This window comes from Phyllopteryx taeniolatus, chromosome 2 (assembly GCF_024500385.1).
Source record: "Phyllopteryx taeniolatus isolate TA_2022b chromosome 2, UOR_Ptae_1.2, whole genome shotgun sequence".
Lineage (NCBI taxonomy): Eukaryota > Metazoa > Chordata > Actinopteri > Syngnathiformes > Syngnathidae > Phyllopteryx > Phyllopteryx taeniolatus.
The window spans coordinates 21,214,663-21,241,240 of NC_084503.1; the positions used below are offsets into that span (position 1 = coordinate 21,214,663).

At 43.4% G+C, this 26,578-nt stretch overlaps 1 protein-coding gene across 2 annotated transcripts in view; it reads right to left on the bottom strand.

Annotated features, from left to right (window-relative positions):
• Nucleotides 1-3,992: 3,992 nt before the first annotated feature.
• The window catches only part of itfg1 (integrin alpha FG-GAP repeat containing 1), a 260,953-nt gene continuing 238,367 nt past the window's right edge, over nucleotides 3,993-26,578 (bottom strand). Inside the window, exons 15-18 of one of the 2 annotated variants that reach the window (XM_061765219.1) lie at nucleotides 17,454-17,578; nucleotides 11,038-11,123; nucleotides 8,524-8,641; nucleotides 3,993-4,752 (exon numbers count right to left, since the gene is read on the bottom strand). In XM_061765219.1, coding sequence (XP_061621203.1) covers nucleotides 4,693-4,752; nucleotides 8,524-8,641; nucleotides 11,038-11,123; nucleotides 17,454-17,578 — 389 coding nt within the window. In that variant the 3' untranslated portion in view covers nucleotides 3,993-4,692. The remainder of the gene's footprint in view (nucleotides 4,753-8,523; nucleotides 8,642-11,037; nucleotides 11,124-17,453; nucleotides 17,579-26,578) is intronic. The other variant, XM_061765228.1, reaches the window with a different exon arrangement.

The window sequence follows — 26,578 nt, forward strand, 5'->3', positions numbered from 1 at the left end:
GTGTTTATATGTCATTAACAATCTGTGCTTTACAGTGAACCCCGGGATACGTTAAGACCCACACGAGGTAAATATTATAGAGAGACCTTATAAACACATTTAAACATATTCAAACACTTTATGGTCTCACTTTCTCTCTGTCAAGAAATGGCCTCCAAAAACATCACTTTGAGGAAGCAAAAAGAACACTCTCGCTCACACTACTCCAATTAAGATGTATAGTGTGCTTCTTCAAACTGTTTGTCACTCCAAGTTTAAGTTCACTATAAAACTGTCACATTAAGCAAACAAGAGAACTGAATATTGTATAAAAATGCAAATATTGTATTAAAATGCAATATGTTCAACCAAACCATGTAATTTTGTTAAGCAAAAATACGCTCTGTTAATGTTAACATATAATGCTAAATGCCATAGATGGGCCAAGGGAAACCTACATAGACATTATGGTACTTAGAAAACTTCAAATTGCGACTTTAACAGACACGCAGCAGCAACACATACAAACAGAGCATTATAGTATCACTCATCACAGGCACGGACTCTCTTTGCTCTGTGGCAACAATGAATGTTAACACTGCCAGTCCTCCATGTTAACATGGATATTTGAATTCAACAGCCGTCAATGGCAGTGAATGAATTAAAATGGCAAAATATGGCACTGTATTTCACGGAAGGGGCATCCTCCTCTTGTTATTCATTAAATAGAATACATTTTTAAAAACATTAAATAAAGCCCACTTTGTTCTTTAACTAGGTCCATTGAGCATTTACATGATCAATAGTCCTGTCATTTCTTTGCATCTATTTAAAATGTCTAAAATTGGTTAAATTTGTTTTTATTCATCCATCCATCCATCCATTTTCTGAGCAGCTTCTCCTCACTAGGGTCGCGGGTGGGCTGGCGCCTATCCCAGCTGTCATTGGGCAGGAGGCAGGGTACACCCTGAACTGGTTGCCAGCCAATCGCAGAATTATTTTTTTTTTCAGTGAAATCAGCCATCTTACATATTTGTTCATTATTTTATTAAATATCATTTCATTACTACATGTTATAACAGATAATGAAAATTAATGTTAAAATAATTTTTACATACATATATATTTTTTAAATGAACATTTTATCAATTGTTTTAATTAAAAACTAACATTTCATTAATACATAAAAAGTATCATTTCAATAAACTATTTGACATACACATAACTTATTAGAATAGTAACAAAATTGTCATTTTGTCTCCATCAAAGACTCAATGCAGCTCTGCTTACCTTTTGTTTTTTACAAGATAGCAGGGGCGTCACACCCATGTTTTATTCATTATAGTGTTTTCGAGTTGGAAGAGGATCTGAATCTTTCTGATCTGGTTGATCAGGTCATAGATGGGGAGAGAAACTTGGAGTGCAGGTGGTTATTATGTAAATTAGCGCCACTGTTATATTACATTTTGAAAAGATTCTGGACAGTTTACAGGCACAGTTTTTTTGACTTAAAAGATTGACTTGGTCGTTTAATTTTACATTTGATAGGTGGGAAAGCACTTCAGACCCTTAATTTTTACATACAACTCAAATTCCAATGAAGTTGGGATGTTGTGTTAAACAAATAAAAACAGAATACGATTTGCAAATCATGTTCAACCTATATTTAATTGAATACACTACAAAGAGGGCGGCACGGTGGCCGACTGGTTAGAGCGTCAGCCTCACAGTTCTGAGGACCCGGGTTCAATCCCTGGCCCCGCCTGTGTGGAGTTTGCATGTTCTCCCCGTGCCTGCGTGTGTTTTCTCCGGGCACTCCGGTTTCCTCCCACATCCCAAAAACATGCATGAACTGGAGACTCTAAATTGCCCGTAGGTGTGACTGTGAGTGCGAATGGTTGTTTGTTTGTATGTGCCCTGCGATTGGCTGGCAACCAGTTCAGGGTGTACCCCACCTCCTGCCCGATGACAGCTGGGATAGGCTCCAGCACGCCTGCGACCCTTGTGAGGAGGAGAAACGGCTCAGAAAATGGATGGATGGATGGACACTACAAAGACAAGATATTTAATGTTCAAACTGATAAACTTTATTGTTTTTAGCAAATAATCATTAACTTTGAATTTTGCAACACGTTCCAAAAAAGCTGGGACAGGTGGGAAAAAAGACTGAGAAAGTTGAGGAATGCTCATCAAACACCTGTTTGGAACATCCCACAGGTGAACAGGCTAATTGGGAACAGGTGTGTGCCATGATTGGGTATAAAAGGAGCTTCCCTGAATTGCTCAGTCATTCACAAGCAAAGATGGGGCGAGGTTCACCTCTTTGTGAACAAGTGTGTGAGAAAATAGTCGAACAGTTTAAGGACAATGTTCCTCAACGTACAATTGCAAGGAATTTAGGGATTTCATCATCTACGGGTCCATAATATAATCAAATTCGTTTTTGGAAATTGTGGATGTCGTGTCCTCCGGGCCAAAGAGGAAAAGAACCATCCGGACTGTTATGGACGCAAAGTTCAAAAGCCAACATCTGTAATGGTATGGGGCTGTGTTAGTGCCAATGGCATGGGTAACTTACACATCTGTGAAGGCATCATTAATGCTGAAAGGTACATACAGGTTTTGGAGAAACATATGCTGCCATCCAAGCAACGTCTTTTTCACGGACGCCCCTGCTTATTTCAGCAAGACAATGCCAAACCACATTCTGCACGTGTTACAACAGCGTGGCTTCATAGTAAAAGAGTGCGGGCATTCTCCCATTGAAAATGCGTGGCGCATTATGAAGCGTAAAACACGACAACGGAGACCCCGGACTGTTGAACAGCTGAAGCTGTACATCAAGCAAGAAATGGGAAAGAATTCCACCTACAAAGCTTCAACAATTAGTGTCCTCAGTTCCCAAACGTTTATTGAATGTTGTTAAAAGAAAAGGTGATGTAATGCAGTGGTAAACATGAACCTGTCCCAGCTTTTTTGGAACGTGTTGTAGCCAGTTAATGATTATTTTCTAAAAACAATAAAGTTGATCAGTTTGAACATTAAATATCTTGTCTTTGTTGTGTATTAAATTAAATATACGTTGAACATGATTCGTAAATCATTGTATTCTGTTTTTATTTATGTTTAACACAACGTCCCAACTTCATTGGAATTGGGATTGTACAAACTATTAAAAAGTCAATTTACATAATATGTTCCATTTAAGCCGGCACGGTGAACGACTGGTTTGCAAATCTGCCTCACAGTTTTGGGGAACGGGGTTCAAATCCCGGCCCCGCCTGTGCGGAGTTTGCATGTTCTCCCCGTGCCTGGGTGGGTTTTCTCCGGGCATTCCGGTTTCCTCCCACATCCCAAAAAGAATGAAAAGAAAAGAATGAAGAAGGTAGTAGGTAGAATGAAGACTATAAATTGCTCGTCGGTGTGAATGTTAGTGCGAATGGTTGTTTGTTTATATGTGCCCTGCGATTGGCTGGCGACCGGTTCAGGGTGTACCCCGCCTCTCGCCCGAAGATAGCTGGGATAGGCTCCAGCAGCGCACAACCCTAGTGAGGATAAGCGGTAAGGAAAATGGATGGATGTTCCCATTAACTACTGAACACAAGATTGAGGTTAGCTGCAATAATTTAATTGATGAAGACTGATTAAGTGAGGTGTGATATCCATGCTATTATCTTGAAAGTGGGAGGACTTCCAGTTGTGTTCTGCCATGCGTACGTAAAGTGCACCATCCCCTCTACATACACAGCGACTAGCACATCACTAAGACTGCATGGCGTTGATGTGAGAATAAAAATACTTACAATCTCACACTCATGTCTCTCTCTCTGCATGTTTTATGCTGCAGGCTGCAGGGAGAGAAAGGGGGGTGGGGGTCTTCTCGGCAAAATAAAAAGCTGTTTCATTTCGCTGCTGCACACAGATCAATTCAAGAAAAGAGCTTGGGGGGTGCAACTAGACTGAAGCCTGGGGTGTCTTTTTCAGGCTGAAGCATAGAGCACACGAACACAATACACAGTCAATAACCTTTATTACTCACATCGAGTTGCTGCGGCGTAAAATAATAAATTACACGCATGACTGTTTTAAAAAAAGTGCAAATCCCAAAACATGTTAACCAACAGTCGCAGTGGACCCACAGTAGCTTCAAAAAGACAAGAATGAGTTCATTGGACGATTAATTCAAATGACTTAAGACAAAGGTTCGGCAACATGGAAGGCAGGAAAAAAAACTTGACATTCAACCACAAATGGATTGGAGTTGGACAATGACACTGCACGCTCCCACGGCAGCCATTTTGCCAAAACAGGATAACAACACAGCAGAGTCAGCAATAAAATGTGAGCAATTTTAGACCATGAATAATTTCCAGATAGGAAAATGAGCCACAATATGTTTTTTTTCTTACATAAACAAACGGCGCCTAGGAGTGAGAGTGTGATTGTGAAGATAACACATAAAGGAGGTGGAGGTAAAGACGGGTAGCTAAAAGGGGACAGGTAAAGGGTTAAGGGTGATAGGTAACATGTTAGGTGGTCCAGTAAACGGGGTGGGTGACGGGTAAAGGGAGGCAGGTAAATAGTAACGGATAGAGGGGGCAAGTAACAGGGTCAGTTAAAGGTAGTAGGTAAAGTGTGCAGGTAATGGGGGAAGGTTAAAGAGGGCCAGGTAATGGGGTTGGGGGCGTCCAGCCACGATGCAATGCTGACTGGTCACATGGCATCAAAATGGAAGCGGTGAGCTTCCTGCCTCTTCTCCCGCTCGTCTGCTTTCTGAAGTACACAAAAACAAGAAAAAAAGAATCAGAACGACAACAAGACAACAGGACGCCGTGAGGTCACAATCAAAGACTTCCTTCAACCCCTCGCATACTCTAATTTGCAAACCCCCCCCCCCATTTCACTTGACAAGCTAAAAATAATAATCCTGGCCAAAAAGGTTTTCGCCGACAGCAGCAATTTCTCACTTCGCTGTCGAGTTTCTTTAAAGTGACAGCTGACGTCCTATTGAAAATTCACGCACGCACGCAGCGTCTTTTCCTTGTGTTTTTTTGCACCTTTTCAACCACTGCTAACAATTTTCCAGATTGGACCACTGGACCAGATTAACAGGATTCTTTATTTTCCCATCATACAAAGGGTTGGTTTCAACCGAAAGATGATGCATAATTTGTCACCCTGTCACTTCTTTTGGTTTTTTTTCTCTCCACATATCAGTAGTTCATTCATCTTGCCAAGTATTTACTGCTGGTCCTGCCTCTTTGTTTTTTCATTTTGGCAGCAGTTAAGAGGAAAGGCTGTGATTTATTTTTTTTTTGCTTTGGCCAGGCACATCGATGTGGACGCGCTAATCGGGCATCTCGGGGACGGCATCCGTCAGCCAGGGCACCCGAATCATTAATCAGCGGCGCATTGATTTGTGTCCATCCGATGTTTTTAATGATGCCGTTGTTTCTGATGTGGATTAATTAAGTCGGATGCTGCGCCTCAGGTGGGAAGACGCTTCCTTTGCAGTGATTGATTGGCCTCCTTAAATATTCTTCTGCTTTGCGCCATATGGATGTTTGCAGTGCTAAGTTAGCAACGGGCTAAACGCCTGTCATCCACCTTACTTTGTTGTTAGGAGAGCAAATGCCAGCAAGTAAACACAGCCAAATGCTAAATGCCAGTCAGCCTTCTGGTCCTGACCTTAAGTAAGGCACTACCAAAAGCAACAGTTTTTGAAAAGACAGCGACAGAAGCCAGACATAGCATCATGTAATTTAGCAGCACTGTCGATCATCAATAGACCAACAAAAAAGCCATGCTTGAACAGACAGCAAGTCTGCCATTTCGGTTTGAAGTGACCATTTTAGAGTCATTCTGGCCGTTTCCAGGGGTCCTTCAAAGACAAACTTGTCCTAGAGATTGTGTCTCATTAACACCAAATTTTGACGGGTGAAGCTAAACTGCAGAACATTTGAATATTTGCCACTGTGTGTGGTTGGACCGTGGCGCTGAAGTTTGATGACTTGCCACAAAACAAACGCTAAGTCAACTCAGCAAGGTCAACGCTTGACTAAATGTCTTGAAAATTTAGCCCAAAAGCCCTTTTCCCTATAGCAGCATGACATGTAGTAGCATTGTCTATCATAAGTTGACTCACAAAGTCTTAAGAAGTCATTCCTGAAAAGGCAAGGGAAATCTGCCATTTTGGTTCAAAGCAGCCAATTTAGGGTTCATTTTGGCCATTTTCAGTGGTCAATTGAAGATGAACACATCCAAGAGATTTTCTGTGATTGCTGCGAACACGTATACTAAGGCTGCGCGGTGTATTGTTTGATCATCGTCATCGCGATGCGCGCATGAGGAATAGTCACACCGCAAAGGTCTTGGTGATGAAGGGGACAAAAGAACTTCGGGTATCCAACATGCACTGCATGCATCATTCTACCAATCACAATCCTACTGTGAATAGTGTAACCTTGCAAAACATTGGCCAAATAATAATTCTAATGTCCTTATTTGTCGCTCCCAGCTATAGTTTAGTGTAAAACTGTCACGTAAAACAAATAATTAAAAAAACGAATGTCTGATAACCTAAGTGCTAGCATACGGTGATAAGAAAAGCCAGACATGCTAATAAGATTAGCAATGATGTTACAGTACACGGAGCAGCCCAGAGATGTGGTGTCGTCCCTGGGTGCTTCGGAGGACATTTTGGACTGTCCATTCTTCAATGAAAGCTTGAGGTAATGTTCACATACTTTTAAGACAGCTCGCAAACAGGCAACATAAGTCGTTAATAATTAAAAACACAAATGGCTTGGTGATGAAAGCAGAGCGGAACATGTGCGTTTCGATGAGTGATTTAAATGATGGGAGGGGCGGCGACCGCGAAGCAGGTTTTGTGTTTTGTTGGTGGTATGAAGAGAAGGCTTGTGGTGGAAGAGCAGAGGCTGCATGCAGGGGTGCAGTGGTTGAGCAGGTCTGTGAGGTAGGAGGGGTCTGGTTGTGGAGGGCTTTATGGGTAAGGAGGAGGAGTTTGAATTGAATACTTTGGGGAATGGGTACCAAGTGGAGGTTTTGGAGGACAGGGATGATGTGGTCGCGGGAACAGGTGCGAGTGAGGTGGCAGGCGGCAAAGTTCTGGATGAGCTGGAGTTTATTGAGGAGATTGCAGGTTATGCCATAAAGGATCCTGTTGCAGTAGTCAAGACGGGAAGTGATGAAGGCATGAATCAGGGTTTTGGCAGCAGTGAAAGACAGTGAGGGGCGGAGGCAAGATATGTTTTTTCAGATGAAAGAACGCTGTTCTGGAAATGTGACTGAGGTGTTGGTTGAAGGACAGGTTGCTGTGGAAGATGATAGCAAGCTTGTGGCAGTGAGGGGAGGGTGACAGAGTGGAGTTGTCGATGGTGAGGTGGAGAATGCGAAGAATCACAGTTTTTGAAGTTATGTGTGGGTGGAGCATGGTGGCAGAATTTTATTACTCTCCTTTAAACACAAAACTTGTAACTCCACGAGGTCTTTGCTCGACAAAGAGCTTGAAAAAGTCCAGCCCCTGAAGCCAATTTCATTTATCAATTCAGTAGCAGTTTCGAACATAAGTACATGCACAAAAAAGTCTCAAGGACCCATGTCCAAATAGACAGAGGAAGTGTGCCATTTCGGTTTGAAACAACCACTTTAGGGTCCATTTTGCACATTTTCAGGGGTCCATTAAAGACAAACTTCTCCTAGAGATTTTGTTCGATTGCCGCCAAATTGTAACTACTCGACACAAGGGTGCCAGCAAATTGTGAGGGATTTGAGTTTTCGTCATTGTGGGTGGGTGGAGCATGGCGGCAAAGTTTGCTAACTCGCTATAAAATATGAAACGAACTTCACAATGTCAGAGCTTGAAAATTCAACTCCCAGACAGTTTCACTTAGCAACACTGAATGTAGTAGCGATGTCTATCGTGAACACATTAAAAAAAAGCTCACAAGAACCCATGTTCAAAAAGAGACAGGACGCCTGCCATTTTTGTTCAAAGTGGCCTGTTTCCTCGGGTCCTTAAAAAAAAAAAAGTGTCCTGGTGATTTTGTTAGATTGCAACCAAATTACAACGTTAAAATGCAAAGTTTTTGCCTCTGGATGTGGGTGAAGTTTGATGATTCGCCATAAAAAACAAAAATCGCAGGGCCACATTTTTAAACATGCACACATGCGCACACACGTGGCCGATGGCTGGGCTTGGATGCCAGTGACGACCGATCTCAGCAGTCGGCATTCGCGCAGTGCGCCGCAAAGATAGTGGAAACGCACAAGAACAACCTAAAAGTTGCATATTCTCGTGTATGCGTTATGCAGTAGTGCGACCGTCGCGGAGTAAGCGGGAAAGGCGGGAAAATAAGTGGTGGCGGAGGCTTCCCGGAGGGTGTATTTATGAGAGTAATCAAAGAGTAGATCCGCCATGCTGAAAGGACAGAAGATACCAATTACAGCACAACGTCCTCCAGGGTCTGACTGTGGGATATTAGCTCAGTGTGTGTGTGTGTGTGTGTCTGCAAGTGTGCCGACCTTCTCCTGCCAGTGGAGGATGCCGATGATGACAAGTATGAAGACGCACACGCCAATGAGGGCGATGGCGGTCAGCAGCACACTGTTACTGGGTGTCAGGTACAGTTTGGCGCTCCAACTGCACACAAAAAAAGAAAGAAAAGAAAAGACATCATTTTGATTCATTAGACTTGTTTTAAAGTTGTTAGTGTCAAAATTAGTGCAGGGTACCAAAATAGGTTTGTCACCCTCCCCTTCACTTTTTACACATTTTGTTAGATGACAGCCTTATTCCAAAATGGATTGAACTCATTTTCTCTCACACGACACCCCATAATGACAAGAAATTAAAAAAGTTGATTTGGTTAAAAAGCAATATAGATCAAATTCACCCTTTATTGCGTGTAATTTATTGTTCTAAAGAAAAGTACTGATACAGTACTTCCATTGATGAGAGGGATTGTCATGGGTGTGTGTTCTGGTTGTTGTCTTCCCCCTGTCTCGTACACACCTGCTCCTGAGAGCATCTTCCCCACCTGTGCCTCGTTTACCCTAATTACCCCTTGCATTTAACCTCGTGTCTCATTCTTTCTGGTCGCCAGTTCGTTGTACCTTGTTGTCACGTTCCAGCATTCCTTGTTTCCACGTCACCGCCTCATAGTAAGCGTAGACCCTGTTCTGATTATTGACCTTGCCTTTTTGCCTCACGTTTTTTGGATACTGTTGCCTTTTCGGATTGCCTGCGTACCGACCTCTGCCCGTTTATTAAACCTCTCTTTTTGAAACTGTCCATTTGAATTGGAGTCGTGCATTTTGGGTCCTGTCCTTTGTTCCATTCATGACAGCGATGTACTGATCCGATACCAATATCAGTACCAATATTGTACATCTGTACTTGTACCTTCTGGGTAGGAGTCATGCCAGCAGAGTGGAGGTACTTAAAATATTATAATATATACTGTATAATAAATAAGCCTAGTAAATTATCCACCCTGCCAAATTTGAATGATTAAAAGAAAACAAAAAAATCAATTATGCGGCTTCAAAATCTTGCAAAACTCAAGCCGTGTCGCTGCTGTCAAATGATGAGGGCGTGTCCGTTGAATGTACTGAAACTATGGCCTGCTCAACTGTTAACTGTCAATCAAATACAACTACTGGGAATAGCAGTGTATATATGAAAACAATAGTATCTTACATGATGTAAAATCATGTGAGGAGGCTCACCTTCAAAACTGAATAGTTACTGTGACCTACAATCAATGAATACTGTAATTTTTCATGTATAATATGCTCTAGAACATAATGTGCACGCTCAAAATTTATCCCAAAAATCAGGGAAAACCCTTCTACGCATTTAGAATGTGCACCATCAATTTGCTCTTATCCCTATGCTCAAAAGATGCCAGTATTATCCATATTTTATTAGGTTTTTCAAAGAAATATTCTGTTTTGTGTGGATGCACTAATGTAATTTTTTATTTTATTTTTAACCACCCGTGTCGGGACAGTTCACCTTTAATGTAAAAAAGCTTCATGTTGCTTAATGTCACAAAATGTATGTGTATATGATATATATATATATATATATATATATGTATATATATGTGAAATATCAGAACGAAATCCCCAATATTTTGGATTTTATATCAGTATGCCCGCACGCCTGTAAGGATATCATGATTCTCAGGTGAGCAGGTGAAAATGTTACCATAATATATATACATTTGTAAAATAAGACTATATATCATATTGGAACGAAAGTACACCTTTTTTTTTTTTACAACCCCTAGGTACTGGTATACAATTACACAATGTGAAAGAATTGTTTCACTTTCCTTATACCAATGTATAATGCACTCTATCAACCTTTAATTATTATTTTTGAAAAAAAAAAGCATTATACAGTACATGACAGATTACAGTGAGCACACATGCCAACTTAAACACATTGGTGGGGACCCGTCACAAAGCGTCATGGACTGGTGGCCCAGCCTGGCTTGCTCCGCCGGCAGGCCCCGAAGGCTACCTGGTTGATCCTGCCAGTATATATAATCTGAAAGATTAAGCCATGCAAGTCTAAGCGCACACGGCCCTGTACAGTGAAAATGCAAATGGTCAACTGAATAAACGTAACCTAATGTTGGAAAAGATTGGGATGATCTTGTTTATCACGCTCTACTGTGATATTCTCAATAGCATCAGAAAATATTGTGATCTCAAGAAACCATCTGGTGCTGGAAGATCATTAAGGTATACAGCTCACGGCATCCATGTGTGCGCTTGTGTGTTGCCATATGTACTGCCAATTGGGACACTACACACCACACAGACACACACACACACACCATGGGATCACATGCTGTGTTTGCGTGTGTGCTGTGTAAGTGTGTTTACACAACACCAGAAAATCTGCGCTGCTAACTTAAAGAGTGTTGTCACTAAGCGGCGGCGCCGACAGTGTCCATGGCAACGAGGACCCTGAGCATCCCATGGAGGGGCAGGGGGAGTATGTGTGAGTGTGTGTGTATATACCTGCTGGGCTGATTGTGTGGGTAGGGGATGACAATGAGCTGAGAGTTGGGGATGATGGCCGTCCATTCCTGCTTCCTGGACTCCTGCTGGGACACACACAGAAAATATCGTGATATATCAATTAACGCACCGTATTGTGATGCCACTGGAAAATATTGTGAGGATATTGATTATAACGCCACATTATGATACCACTGGAAAGTATCGGGATGGTATCAATTATCAGTCTATATCCTGATCGCGTTGGAAAAGACTGTGATCATGAACTAGCAGTCAACTTCAGGTTAGGAATGTTAAAATGTTGCCTATAACATTAATTCAAGTTTTCTCCAGACTCTACTGCAAGTTCAAAGTTCTGAGTGGGTCAACACTCAAGAATCTGAAAAATAAATAGAACTAAAATAAGATGATTAGCCTGCAGCTAAATGTACAAAACTGTTTTTCTGTCTATTTTCTCCCATGTATTTAATGGCAGTTTCCTGCCTTGGGGCAAAAACATCCAGTTAAAACAGTTGACAACACATACACACAAGCGTGCGCACATGCACGCGCACACACAGTGCATCAGCAACCATAGCATCACTCAGCATTGACGCATCCACTTCACTTTATTGGATAACTCACGCAGTAGTTATCCAACAAGCATAACAAATCTCAAGGACCCATGCCCATGAATAAACAGGATGTAGGTGACTTTGATTTCAATAGATAGCATTGAAAAGGACTGGGCAGAACGGCGGCCGACTAGTTAGAGTGTCTACCTCACAGTTCTGAGGACCGGGGTTCAATCCCCGGCCCCGCCTGTGTGGAGTTTGCATATTCTCCCCGTGCCTGCGTGGGTTTTCTCCGGGCACTCCTGTTTCCTCCCACATCCCAAAGACATGCGTGGTAGGTTAATTGACGACTCTTAATTGCCCCTAGGTGTGAATGTGAGTGCGAATGGTTGTTTGTTTGTCTGTGCCCTGCGATTGGCTGGCAACCAGTTCAGGGTGTACCCCGCCTCCTGCCCGATGATAGCTGGGATAGGCTCCAGCAGTCCCGTGACCCTAATGAAGAAGCGGCTCAGAAAATGTATGGATCGATGGATGAAAAGGACTGCAATATTGTCGATTATCACAGTACATTAGATAATGTTGAAAGCATTGTAAACTATTGTGATGTCACCGATTATCACACCATATCCTGATACCATCTCTCTCTCGCTCTCTGCTGATACCATAGAGAGCATTGGAAAACAGCATGAAAAAAAATCAATAAGGTCGCCATATTGTGTATAGTTGGAAAATATGAAAAATTCGATTATCCTCCCAAATTGTGAAACTGTTGACAGCACTGGAAAGCACTGACATAGTGGTGGAAAACATCATGATTATATGGATTGCTGTGCCGTATCATGGTAATGTTGATATTAGAGGAAAACATCACAATATAATACTTTAATGGAATTCATCATCAATTTACATCGGAGTGAATTTTTTGTTGGTGTTGTTACATAGCTTTTACACAGCTATCGTTTATCCCAATTTGATTTACTGAACTGTACTGTGCTAAAGTGTTAGGCGTAAACGCGGCTACGCTGAATCATCATAATTAAAATTGTCATTTTCTAATGATTCATCTGGATCGTGCATTTATCAGAGGAAAGGGATGACCCAATGAATTTACACTGTATCCTGCGCGGATGTTAGGAAGACAAAAAAGTGCCAGTTCAGTTTCAAATGCGGAAAAAGTGGCACACCGCAAGATTGATGACACCAGTGAAGGAGTGATTCCCCCCCCCCCCCCGAGGACAAATACTGGACGCCAGAAACGCGATAGATGGGCTATGGAATAGCATTGATGTCGCAGTATAACCCTTTAAAAATAATGAATATTTGTACACAAACAGTGCAGCAATGTATGCAGAAAGATTATATAACAAAACTCACAGGCATAAAACCCTTCTACAGTACTGCAAAAAAAAAAGAGCTATATTACTGTGTGCGTTTTATTATTCAGGGACACACACGAACACAGCACACCGTTCAACTCTGGTAGCAGCGCAACAAGTCCAGCTGCTGTGAATGCAACGTAGTTGTGAACAGACTTGCCCAGAATGCATTGCAACTTAAAGTGACAGGTTGTTCCTGCGGCTCAAATCAATCTCAAGCAAATATAATCACAAACAGTATTTGGAATCTTTTTAACAGCCGCCCCTGAATGTACAAAGTACATTCGCTCTTAAGAAAGGTGACAAGTCTCTGATGTCTTACTGTACGTTGGTCTCGACAGTGACGCTGTCCTCTTTTTCAGCGGTCAGAACAGCTGGTAGGAGTGACCAACCTGGCTACTGGTCTAGTGTAGACACGCTCGCCAATCCTCACATCTGCAGAGCGGACGTGTCCATCAGCGCTGGGATGTACCTTGGTGACATGGCCCATGTGTCACAGAGCCCATGGAAGCTGAGGGTCGACCAACATCACAACAGTGCCCTCGTTGATGTCGGCTGTCGTTGAGTGCCACTACTGGCGCGTCTGCAGGCTTGGCAGGTAGGTCTCTGGATACACGATCTGGGGTAAGGATCCATCTGGCCGCCCCACCAACAAGACGTAGGGTGTCACGGGATCCACGTCGTTGGGGCTGGACGAGACGTATCCGAGTGGTTTGGAATTTAGGATCGCTTCCATTTCAAGCAGCACAGTCCTTAATACCTCCTCTGGGACTGGCTGGGTACTGACTGTGGTGTACAGCTCGGCTGGTGTTTTTCGGCGAGCGATGAACCGCCTGAGGGCCATCAGGAATGAGTCTGTGTCGAGGGTGTTCAGGAGATCTAAGTGTACACCTCTGGTGGTGAGACACTTAAAAATTATCCCCCACCTCTTCTCTGTGCGCCTTCCCACCTTGACTTGGAATGGCCCGAAGCAGTCCATCCCTGTCGGGAAGAGGGCTGGCTTGAAGAGACGCAGACGAGCAGGTGGCAAGTCTTCCGTCGTGGGAACAGCAGGTCTTGCCTTTAAGCGTCTACAGTCTTTGCATGTGCGCTGATAGCGACGTACTGCTTCCCGACCTTGCAGGATCCAGTATGAGCGTCGTATCTCTGCGAAGTCTTGAATGAGCAGGCTTGTAGAAGGGTGACCAGGATCCAGGACAATTGGATGCACCGCTGTCTGCTCGTAGTCTTCAGCGTGATGAAGCCTACCTCCAACACGAATGAGCTCCTTTCCTTCATCCAGCTCAGGGGACAAGGTGAGCAACCTGCTGCTGGATGGGAGGGGCTTGCCATCCTTCAGGAGCCTCAGCTCTTCTGGGAAGCTCTCACACTGGGCTTGGTGGAGGATGAGGATCTCCGCCTGGCGGTACTCTTCAGCAGTTGGGCTACAGCTCTGACCTGCCGCTCTCCGCAGCTCCTGCACTGTAGCATCTCCTTCCAGGTATCACACTGTTCCACTTCGGTCACGCTGCCAGTGGCTGCCGTGACACCACAGAATGTAGACTTGCGCAGCTCAGAGGCACCATTGTACGGTTCGACATTGGGCCTGACCGGCCACTCTTCAGGGGGTTGGAGGAGGAACGGGGGCTCTTGGCTCCACCTGTTGTGCTTCACAAGGTCCTGCAGTCTCTTGCCCCTTATGATGTCACCAGCGGGATTCCTTGCTGAATCTACGTACCGCCAGGCATGGGAGCTTGTGAGTTCCTGTATTTCTGCCACTCTGGGGCCAACAAAGATCTTGAAGCGGCAGGACTCTGACTGCAGCCACGTCAGTACCGTTGTGGAGTCCATCCAGAGGATGGTCTGAACAATCTTTAGCACAAGTTCTTTCTCAATGACCTTAGCCAGTTGGGCTCCAGTGACGGCTCCACACAACTCCAATCGGGGTATGGAAAGGATACGCTTAGGTGCAACTCCTGAACGGGCAAGGAGATGGACTTGACCTCGCTTGTCGACTGTTGTCAGGTATGCCACTGATCAGAGAACACATGGACCTCATGGGTAGCGCGTGACTCATCTGTGTCAGCTGGTAGATACGCTCGTGGCAGGGTGACTTGAGGCAGGAACCTTAGCTCTTCCTCCCAGTCGTTCCACGTTTGCAGGAGGTCTTGGGGCAGAAGAGGGTCATCCCAGTCTCTGTGTTTATCCCAAAGACGTCTGACAAGCATCTTGGTTCGAGTGGTGTATGGGATGAGGAACCCCAAGGGATCGTACTGACTGGCGAGGACCCGGTAGATGTTTCGCATTGTTGGGACGCCATACTCGATTGGTCAATGTTTATAGCCTATGGAGTCAATTTGACAATGCCAACTGAGTCCGAGTGTGGATTCAGGGGAGTCAACTCGGTCTTGGGCGAGCCAGAGCTCGAAACGGTCTGATCTAGCAGGTGTTCGACGACTCCTGGCACATTGCACGCCCACTGCCGTAGGTAAAATCCGCCAGCAGCTAGGAGCTCCCTGAGTCTGTCTACTAGACGACCCCCCGGTCCGGCCAATCCTCTTCGTCCTCAACGTGGAGAGGATGAGGGTCACTGGCAGCCGTGGCCCAATGTGACCCAATGGTTAAGATCATCGCCTGCCACTGTGGGGGACCTAGGTTCAAGAAACCGACTGGACCACCCGCCAACATCCCCCAGACTTACGGCTGTGGTGTCCTTGAGCAAGACACTGATACCCAGAAATGCTCCCCGGGCGCTTCAGCTTCCCCCTGCTCCAATGTGTTCCACTAACGTGTATGTGTTCACTGTGATGGGTTAAATGCAGAGAACACATTTCGTGTACATGCATGCATGTTCATGACAATAAAAGATGATGATTCTTGATTCTATGGCTGATGGAGTAAGGCAGAGATTGCTGAAGGTTTATGACTTTGTCGATTAGCCTCCTCTTTTCCACTCAGCGTGCATAACTTGCTGCGACTGCTGTAGCATGCCATTCTCATTCTGTATGTGCCTGAGTTCGCTTCTCAATATGTAGTCTTGGGTCACAGTATGAGTTGAAGGTGGTTCTCGAACTTCCTCCCTGGTCTCTCTCTGTGGATACCGCAGGTGGGCTAGCTGGGATGCTGGACTGTATCTCTGCCGCTCTGGGTAGTACAGGTCCGCCTCATGGAGGACAGCAACCTGCCTGTGGTGATCGGTGTAAGGAGAGGGGGTGGAGTAGTGGGGGGTCATCTTGCCCGCTCCCGCCTCATGAGATAGCCATGCTTCCTTGTGCCCATGCCCGTTTGGTTGCCTGTGCCCGATGTAGCTGACTTGATAGTCGTCCAAATGGGTTGGTGGGTGTGTCTGACGCCTCGGGCGGGCTCCACTGTCTACGAACTCCATATTGTCCAGGGGTAAATGGCGCATCCGGCTCGAAGGACCACAAATGTTGGAGAGACTAGGTTTGGACTGTATATGTGATTGGCTCAATATAAGTATGCTCCGTTCGCCCCCGGGGTGTCGGTCAGAACACAATGGATAAGAATGTGAAGTTGGTATTGTTGCAGGCACATTACAGGCGTTTGGGTGTTTCGGTCTCTGTGCGTGGGTGTGTGTGTGTGTGTGTGTTTTATTATTCAGGGACGCACACGAACACCGCACACTGTTCAACTCTGATAGGAGCGCAACAAGTCTAGCTGCTGTGAATGCACCGCAGTTGTGAACACTTACCCAGAATGCATTGCAACTTAAAGTGACAGGTCGATCCTGTGGCTCAAATCACTCTCAAACAAATATAATCACACACAATATTTGGAACCTTTCTAACAGTTAGGGTTTCAAATTAGGGTTTCAACCAGTATTAGGTTTCAATTCAGTGGTTTTCACCACTTTCAACCAAAGTAGAACTGCATTCATGAGTTCTCTCTGCCTGAATTATATCGTTATTGACCATCCTTTATCACACAATAACAAGTAATAACAATTACTTATTTCCCCCATTCTTTGGTACTTTAACCAGATATTGAGATCAGTGTGTGAAAAAAGTCTCATGGCTGTCTTAATCAAAATGTGGGACAAGGATCATTTTAAACCAGAACGCCGCCTCCTCCTGTATTTTGTGTAAATAACTGAGGCATTAAGGCATGAGTTGATTATACTTGGAGATGGCTGAGAGACGAGCTGCTTTGTTGTCATCGTGTTTCCTCGTGCCTTAATAAAGGCGAGTAGACTTCTTTGGGGCCCATAGGGACGTCACCAAATGTGTAGGCAGGAGGAGGAGGATGAAGAGGAGGAGAACAAAATCTTTCAACTTGAACTTTGTATGTTTGAAACTAACTCTAGCCTTGGCTTGAAACCCTAATTAGAGAAATCAACCCCGTCTTAAAAAACTTGAAACCCTAATTGCTTTTAAAGTAAATGTTACGGTGATAGCAGCTTGTCTCAGCGTTACAGGCAGACTATTTTTTTTACACGGCCCACACTATCAGGGTGGTAAGGGACTGTAGGCTGCGAAATTCCACTCACCGCTTCTCCGGGCCGGTGCGGAATGCCGACCACCAAGTGGTCCAGGAAATTGGCGCTACGTCCCAAGCCCAGCACAGTGTAGGGCAGCTGCAGGGAGAAGTGCGCTGACTGGCTCAACTGACCCGCTGCAGGAAGAAGACAGAAATACTGAATAGAAGAGAAAAGTAAGTAAAACTTAGCTAGAAAAAAATTGACATTTCTATCATTGTAAAAGGACATTTATTTGGTGCCACTCTTATATTTGGTCAAACTGGATGCACCAATGCTGTGACCAGGAAATGTCAAATGCATGTCTCATGGATATATTATAAGACGGATGGAGAAATAAAAAGGCCTTGTTATGGACTCTTAAACATTACGACCTCAATGGCTAATTAAATCAAATTAATCATCTAATGCAAATAATCATTTATGAGCAGTGTCCAATCTAACTATGACCTCTTTGGCCCTTGTTTCACATCCCCCCACCCTCCACCTTCTACCCCACGCATCAACCCATCAGCTGCTGTGTCTCGCCCACGCTGCCCAACTCTTCCAAGTGCAGCTGACATAAATCAACCTCTACGTGGTAAACAAAGATGGGAGGGGAGTAAACGAGAGAGAGCGAGGGAGCCTGGAGGCAGCCAGTGATCAGAACTAATGTGGATGGACTACGCATTGCAAAGCTACGCCTTGTTTAAGCCTCGACATTGGCTGCTTCCTTCCAGTCCGAGGAACCTCTGGAGGGCCAGGTCAAAAACGCAAAAAAACACTTGAGCGCTCTCAGTGTAAAACCATTAAATAAGGCTGCTACTCGCACAAGCAGGACTTGGTCGCTACAATTTTGATTTGCGTTTTTGGCCATTTCCAAGGGGTTCTTCAAAGACAAACTCGTCCTACAGATGGTTTTCGTCTTTAGTGTGGGCAGAGCAGGGCGGTGACATTTGACGACACACAATACTTTTTACAAAACCATTGTGGTGGTGTATAAAGGCAAAACTGTACAAATACTTGGCCCAAAAGTGTCCAATGCTATTTGTTTGCTGCTTCATGTGGCTTGGCCCCATGAATTGTGTGTATATTTGTGTGTTGATCAAGCAAGGCTGGAGGCTGGCTTTAGAGTCTGATGTGTGTGTGTGCGTATTGGCTATAAGAATACAGGAAATGTGGCAATGGGTGGGGGAAAGCCATCTCACAACATGAGGATGCTGGCATAATAAGTGTGTGTGTGTGTGTGTTTGTGTGTGCAGGCATGCGTGTGTGTGATACATCCCAAAGCCAAGTCAGCGAAGTCTTGGCAGGGAATTCCAGCCAGCACACGACTGATAGTCAACAATAGATCTATAACAATAGGTTTTTACCCTTCAGTGTTTTTGTTAGTCTTTATTATTCAAGGATTCAAATATTCAAGGATTCAAACAGTCCTGAATTGAGAAGAATTGGAGAATTGTCAGACCAACACACATTTACACATGATACGGGACATAATTAAATACCAAAGGTCCCAGATTAGTCCAACAAGTCTCAAGAGTTGTGAAATATATAGACTGGGTACGGAAATTATTCAGACCCCCTTAAATTTTTCACTCTTTGTTATATTGCAGCCACTTTCTAAAATCATTTAAGTTATTTTTTTTTCCACATTAATGTACACACAGCACCTCATATTGACAGAAAAAAAAAACGTTGAAAAATTGTTGAAATTTTTGCAGAAGCAACGTCTTTTTTATGGACGCCCCTGCTTATTTCAGCAAGACAATGCCAAACCACATTCTGCACGTGTTACAACAGCGTGGCTTCGTAGTAAAAGAGTGCGAGTACTAGACTGGCCTGCCTGCATTCCAGACCTGTCTCCCATTGAAAATGTGTGGCGCATTATGAAGCGTAAAATACGACAACGGAGACCCCGCCCAGACTGTTGAATAACTGAAGCTGTACAGTCACAGAGTTGTTCTGAAGCCACTCCTTCGGTATTTTAGCTGTGTGCTTAGGGTCATTGTCTTTTCTGAAGGTGAACCTTTGGCCCAATCTGAGGTCCTGAGCACTCTGGAGAAGGTTTTTGTCCAGGATATCACTGTACTTGGCCACATTCATCTTTCCTTCGATTGCAACCAGTCGTCCTGTCCCTGCAGCTGAAAAACACCCCCACAGCATGATGATGCCACCACCATGCTTCACTGTTGGGACTATATTGGACAGGTGATGAGCAGTGCCTGGGTTTCTCCACACATACCACCAGTTAAGGCCAAAAAGTTCTATCTTGGTCTCGTCAGACAAGAGAAAGTTATTTCTCACCATCTTGGAGTCCTTCAGGTGTCTTTTAGCAAACTCCATGCGGGCTTTCATGTGTCTTGCACTGGGGAGAGGCTTCTGTCGGGCCACTCTGCCATAAAGCCCCAACTGCTGGAGGGCTGCAGTGATGGTTGACTTTCTAGAACTTTCTCCCATCTCAGTTTGGCCGTACGGCCAGCTCTAGGAAGGGTTCTAGTCGTCCAAAACATATTCCATTTAAGGATTATGGAGGCCATTGTGCTCTTAGGAACCTTAAGTGTAACCTTAGCCAGATCTGTGCCTTGCCACAATTCTGTCTTTCAGCTCTTCAGGCAGTCCTTTGACCTCATGATTCTCATTTGCTCTAACATGCACTGTGAGCTGTAAGGTCTTATATAGACAGGTGTGTGGCTTTCCTAATCAAGTCCAATCAGTAAAATCAAACACAGCTGGACTCCAATGAAGGTGGAGAACCATCTCAAGGATGATCAGAAGAAATGGACACTACCTGAGTTAGAAATATGAGTGTCACAGCAAAAGGTCTGAATACTTATGGCTGTGTGATATTTCGTTTTTAATAAATCTGCAAAAATGTCAACAATTCCGTTTTTTTCCTGTCAATATGGGGTGCTGTGTGTACATTGAGGACAAAAAAAAAGAACTTAAATTGTTTCAGCAAATGCCGGCAGTATAACAAAGAGGGAAAAATTTAAGGCGGTCTGAATAATTTCCGTACGCACTGTGTGTGTGTCTGTGTGTGTATATATATATATATATATATATATATATATATATATATATATATATATATATATTCCAGAATGAAAGGCACACTTTACTTTCATGGGAAAAGAGGACTTTGGACCACTGGCCAACAGTCCAGTCCTTCTTCTCCTTGGCCGAGTTGAGACGCTTCCTACATTGGCTCAGGCTCAGAAGTGGCTTGACCCGAGGAACCCGACAGTTGTAGTCCATCTCCCGGATGCGTCTGAATGTGGTGGGTTTTGAAGCTGTGACTCCCGCCTCATTCCACTCTTTCTGGATCTCTGCGAGATTCTTGAATCTTCTGTTTGATAATCCGCTGAAGCCCACGGTCATCTCTTTTGCTGGTGCATCTTCTCATGCCACATTTTGTCCTTCCACTAGACTTTCCATTGATATGCTTGGACACAGCACTCTGTGAACAGCCAGCCTCCTTGGCTATGAACTTTTGTGGCTTACCCATCCTATAGAGGGTACCAATGATGGTCTTTTTCAAGTCTGCAGTCTTCCCCATTTTGAACCCAACTGAGACAATTGTACCAAACTGAACAATGACACCTGGGGAAACCTGTGCAGGTGCTTTGAGTTTAGTCGATGATTAGTGTGTGACAATCAGTTTAAAACATTTATGGGTTGCAAAATTTGGGCTTTCTTCACAGTGTTCTAATTTTTGAATTCCTGATTTTGTGGGTTTAATGAGCTGGAAGCCCAAATATGTAAAAATAAACAAATACTTGAAATTGTTTAAATTGTGGGCCCTGATTCTATAATTTATGAAAGTTTAGCTTTTTGAATGGAATTATGGAAATAAATAAACTTTTCCATGATATTCAATTTTTCTTTTGGAAAGGGTCTGTATATATAGCACCTTCTATACATTAAAAATGTAACACCAAGTGCTTTCCAGCAATTAAAATGACGAGAAAAGCTGTAAAGGTATTTGAGACTGAAGACACAAGACTATCTTGACTGAGAAGACGTGTGCTCAACCTTCCATCCATCCATTTTCTGAGCCGCTTCTCCTCAATAGGGTCGCGGGCGTGCTGGAGCCTATCCCAGCTATCATCGGGCAGAAGGCGGGGTACACCCTGAACTGGTTGCGGGCCAATCGCTGGGAACATACAAACAAACAACAATTCGCACTCACATTCACACCTACGGGCAATTTAGAGTTGTCAATTCACCTACCACGCATGTTTTTGGGATGTGGGAGGAAATCGGAGTGCCCGGAGAAAACCCACGTAGGCACGGGGAGAACATGCAAACCCCGGTCCTCAGAACTGTGAGGCAGACGCTCTAACCAGTCTTCACCGTGCCGCCGTGTGCTCGACCTATGGCCGAAAAAACCTGGTGTGAGTGAGTGCTGTTTGCTGATGACTGGTGTGTTGGTGTGTTTATGTATGTGTGGTGTTTGAGAGATGAATAGTGGAATCTTGGCCAAGTGTTTGGTGAAACTGCGTTGTTTGATTGATCACAGAAAGATTTGTTGTTCGCTGTATCTATGTGTGTGTGTTATTACTTATGTAATGCGTTGTGAGCTGCTGCTGCGGGGGAAAATGTTTTTGAGGACTGGTGATTAACCAGTGTGATGCTGTGATATTGTAGAGCAAGAGTTTTGTTTTTGTTTTTCTGAAGTAGTGAGACTGAGGCCTTGAGACCTCAAAAGAGGTAGACTACTGACAAAAAAGAAAGAAAAAAGTAGAAATAGAGCCTGCTCAAAATCTTAGTGCAACTCAACATTCAGACAAAATATTGATTGAATTAGGTTGGAATAATTATCAGTGTGCATTTGAAGTTCAATAGTACTATTTTAACAATTTCAACGTTTAATCCTGAAAAGGAATGTTGTATATATACAGGTTCCTCTCTCTCTTATGTTGGTGTAAACACTATACAAGAATACAAGGGTTGTAAATTCACTGAAGATTTGGGCAGGGGTCCTTTATTTGGACCAGCTCACGTGCGTCCAGGAGTGAAATTTCGCTGCTTCGCAATGAATGACACCCTATGTGGCCACCATGAGTTTGTGGGAGAGGTACCTAACTCTTACTGTCAATCCATATCTGTTCCCTGTACCACCTTTGTTTTTAAGACCTCCTTGAACCATTCTTAAGCCCCTCCACTTGTGTTCCTCATATATCAGCTCCTGCCTGATCACTTGGGCACGATCCATTTTGAGGCATGTACTGGCTTTGTGGACATAATGTTTACACTGGACTCGTTCCTGGTTGATCGGGCTGATGCGCCCCCATTGTTTTATCACATCACACATTTATAGTCTCTACCATACCCCATTTCCGCCATCGTAGACAGCCCCAAATTAAAGTGCATGATCCAATTTGGGGCACCAATGTCCCTAATGACAATAAGGTTTGGGGAACGGGTACCAAAATATTATAATCTTTATTTCCTCAAAGTGGGGAGGGCAAGATATTGATGCGATATGAAACTCTAAATTATCGCTTTTCCAGTTTTTTGAACATTTCTTTGGCTGTCTCGCTTTGGACTTATGGTCTGTGTTGCTTTTCTTGAACTCTTTTTTGTGTCCTGTTGTCTGGTCCCTTTGGTGAAATCTTTAGTCTCTCGCATGTTTGGCACTGCATTTGTCCACTATTCACAGATGACCTCTGATGACCCACTGACAACGTCCCCCGCTAGTGACCGGTGTTTTCCTGACCTTTTCCCTCAAACCGAATGCTTGGATGACAACGACAACAGGACTGATGACCATGACTCATATGCCTCAGTCCACTTTTATTGCAGGACTGACTTACAACCCGCTAATTAGTAATTAGTAATTTTCCTTTCTTATGTGATAAAGGTTGATTATGGTATATTATTAAAAGGGGGGATCTTGATGTGGAAAATGTATGTTTCATTTATATCACATAGTAGTTTTATATAATCTTTGCATGTTTTATTGTTCCATAGCTCTTAGCACAGTACTTTTCTGTGTCATTGCAAATGTGCTCAGGACTGTTTTGACTACTCCCTGGATTTCTCTCTCTTTCTCATGCACCCATTCCCATAAAGTTAAGTTTGAGTGCAGCTAGACGAAGCTAACTGTGTGAGAATGTTGTGGGAATGAGAGGGGTGTTGTGGGAATGTGTGGCGCATTATGAAGCGTAAAATACGACAACGGGGACCCCGGACTGTTGAACAGCTGAAGCTGTACATCAAGCAAGAATGGGACAGAATTCCACCTACAATGCTTCAACAATTAGTGTTCTCAGTTCCCAAATGTTTATTGAATCTTGTTAAAAGAAAGGGTGATGTAACACAGTGGTAAACATGACCCTGTCCCAGGTTTTTTGGAATGTGTTGCAGCCATAAAATTCTAAGTTAATTATTATTTGCTAAAAATAATCAAGTTTATCAGTTTGAACAGTAAATATCTTGTCTTTGTAGTGTATTCAATTAAATATAGGTTGTACATGATTTTCAAATCATTGTATTCTGTTTTTATTTATGTTTAACACAACGTACCAACTTCACTGGAATTGTATATACAGCAGGAATTGGGGTTATATATATATATATATATATATGTATATATATATATTTCCCTCAAATATTGTTCACAAATCTGTCTAAATCTGTGCCAGTGAGCATTTCTCCTTTGTCGCGATTATCCATCCCACCTCACAGGTGTGGCATATCAAGATGCTGATCAGACAGCATGATTATTGCGCAGGTGTGCCAAAGGCTGGCCACAATAAAAGGCCACTCTGAAATGTGCAGTCTTATCAAACAGCACAATGCCACAGATGTCGCAAGTTCTCAGGGAGCGTGCAATTGGCATGCTGACTGGAGGAATCTCCACCAGAGCTGTTGTCCGTGAATTGAATGTTAATTTCTCTACCATAAGCCGTCTCCAAAGGTGTTTCAGACAATTTGGCAGTACATCCAACCGACCTCACAACTGCAAACCACGTGGAACCACACCAGCTGAGGACCTCCACATCCAGCATGTTCACCTCCAAGATCGTCTGAGACCAGCCACCCGGGCAGCTGCTGCAACAATCGGTTTGCATAACCAAATAATTTCTGCACAAACTGTCAGAAACCGTCTCAGGGAAGCTCATCTGTATGCTTGTCGTCCTCATCGGGGTCTCGACATGACTTCAGTTTGTCGTCGTCACCGACTTGAGTTCCTGCCAATATCCAGCAACTTTGCACAACCATTGATGAGGAGTGGACCAACATTCCACAGGCCACAATCAACAACCTGATCAACTTTATGCGAAGGAATTGTGTTGCACTGCGTGAGGGAAATGGTGGTCACACCAGATACTGACTGGTTTCTGACCCCCCAGACCTCCACAATAAAGCTAAACTGCACATTTCAGAGTGGCGTTTTATTGTGGCCAGCCTAAGGCACACCTGCACAATGATCATGCCGTCTAATCAGAATCTTGATATGCCACACCTGTGAGGTGAGATGGATTATGGATTATCTTGAAAAAGGAGAAATGCTTACTAACCACATATTTAGACAGATTTGTGTACAATATTTGAGGGAAATGGCCTTTTGTGTATGTAGAAAAACCTTTAGCTCTTTGAGTCCAGCTCACGAAAAATGGGAGCAGAAACCGACGGCTGGGCCTCCACCGCCACCGACGGCTGGGCCTCCACCGCTGCCGGCTGATGCGGAAGCTGGCAGCGTAAAGCTATATGCAAACATTGCCAATAAAAGAAACAGGGTGCTGCCAAACCCCGCAATACTAAAGCACCGGAAATGGAGGGCGTTCCAAACCGTTAATAACTCTAAATTAATATGGGACTCAACACGTAAACCAAAAGGCATTCTTTGTGCACACTTAAATATACGAAGCATTTTAAAGAAAAGTGATCAGGTCAATCACATTCTCACTGGCTCAAATATTGACTTCCTCTGCCTATCTGAGACATGGCTCCATGAATCTTCGCCCTCAGCAATACTATCTGTACCTGGTTATAAAATGTTTAGAAACGACAGACAAGGTTCTAAGGGAGGAGGTGTTATGATTTATGCCAAGGACACTTTTAATTGTAATGAAATACATGTTACAGATGAGAATGGATTAGAATTTCTTGGACTAACTGTTTCTTTGTCACAGCAAATGTCTTTTATTCTTGTAGTTATTTATAGGCCTCCCTCATCAAATGGCGCTTTCTATGAAAAGCTGGAAATGTTACTGAAACAACTCAATCTTGCAAAAGAGGTGATAATAATGGGTGACCTAAATGTTAATTGGGAAGTTAACAAAGTTAGGAAAAAATTGAAAAGGGTTATGGATGATATGGATATGATTACAAACTCCACCCGAACTCAGATTGATCTAGCCTTTACTAATAGGCCAGAAAGGATCTTGAAGCCATACAATATGCTCACAGGATTGTCTGATCACAATCCTATAATGGTTACAAGAAAATTAAATAAAAAGCGCTTCAAACCCTTGGCCACCACTGAATCCAATAGGATACCAAAACATGAACAACAAAATTTCCAAGATTCTATCCAAGAAGTAAACTGGGATGTATTACTCGCTGGTAAAAATTTAGATGAGGATTGTTCTAAATTTGCCAACAAAATACAATAAATTATTATACAATTTACACGGATAATACAACTAAAAGCTAGAAAGAATGGCCTTCCTTGGTTAAACACATTAATTCTGAAACTGATGAAAGAACGCGATCATTCCTTGAAGTTGTCGGTCAAATCAGGATACAATAGACAGCACTTTATTTCACTGAGAAATAGGGTAGTGAAAGAAATAAGAAAATCTAAAGCTGACTTTTTCATTACTGCTCTGAATAGTGCGAAGGGAAATTCAAAAATAACCTGGAATTATATTTAAAAAACTATTGAGTGATACACAAAATAACAAAACAAAACTAATGCAAATTAAATTAAATGGAAACATCCTGACGGAACCTCAAGTGATGGCTGATGCTTTTAACAACTACTTCATTGAATCTGTGTCAGAAATCTCTTCTAAGTTTGCAGTAAAACAAATGAAGGAATACCCTGCATTGTCTACAACGCAGTACTGCGTTCTTTCTTCTTTACTATTACAAATATTACTGAGACCAAAGTTATCGATTTAATTCATTCACTCAAACCATCT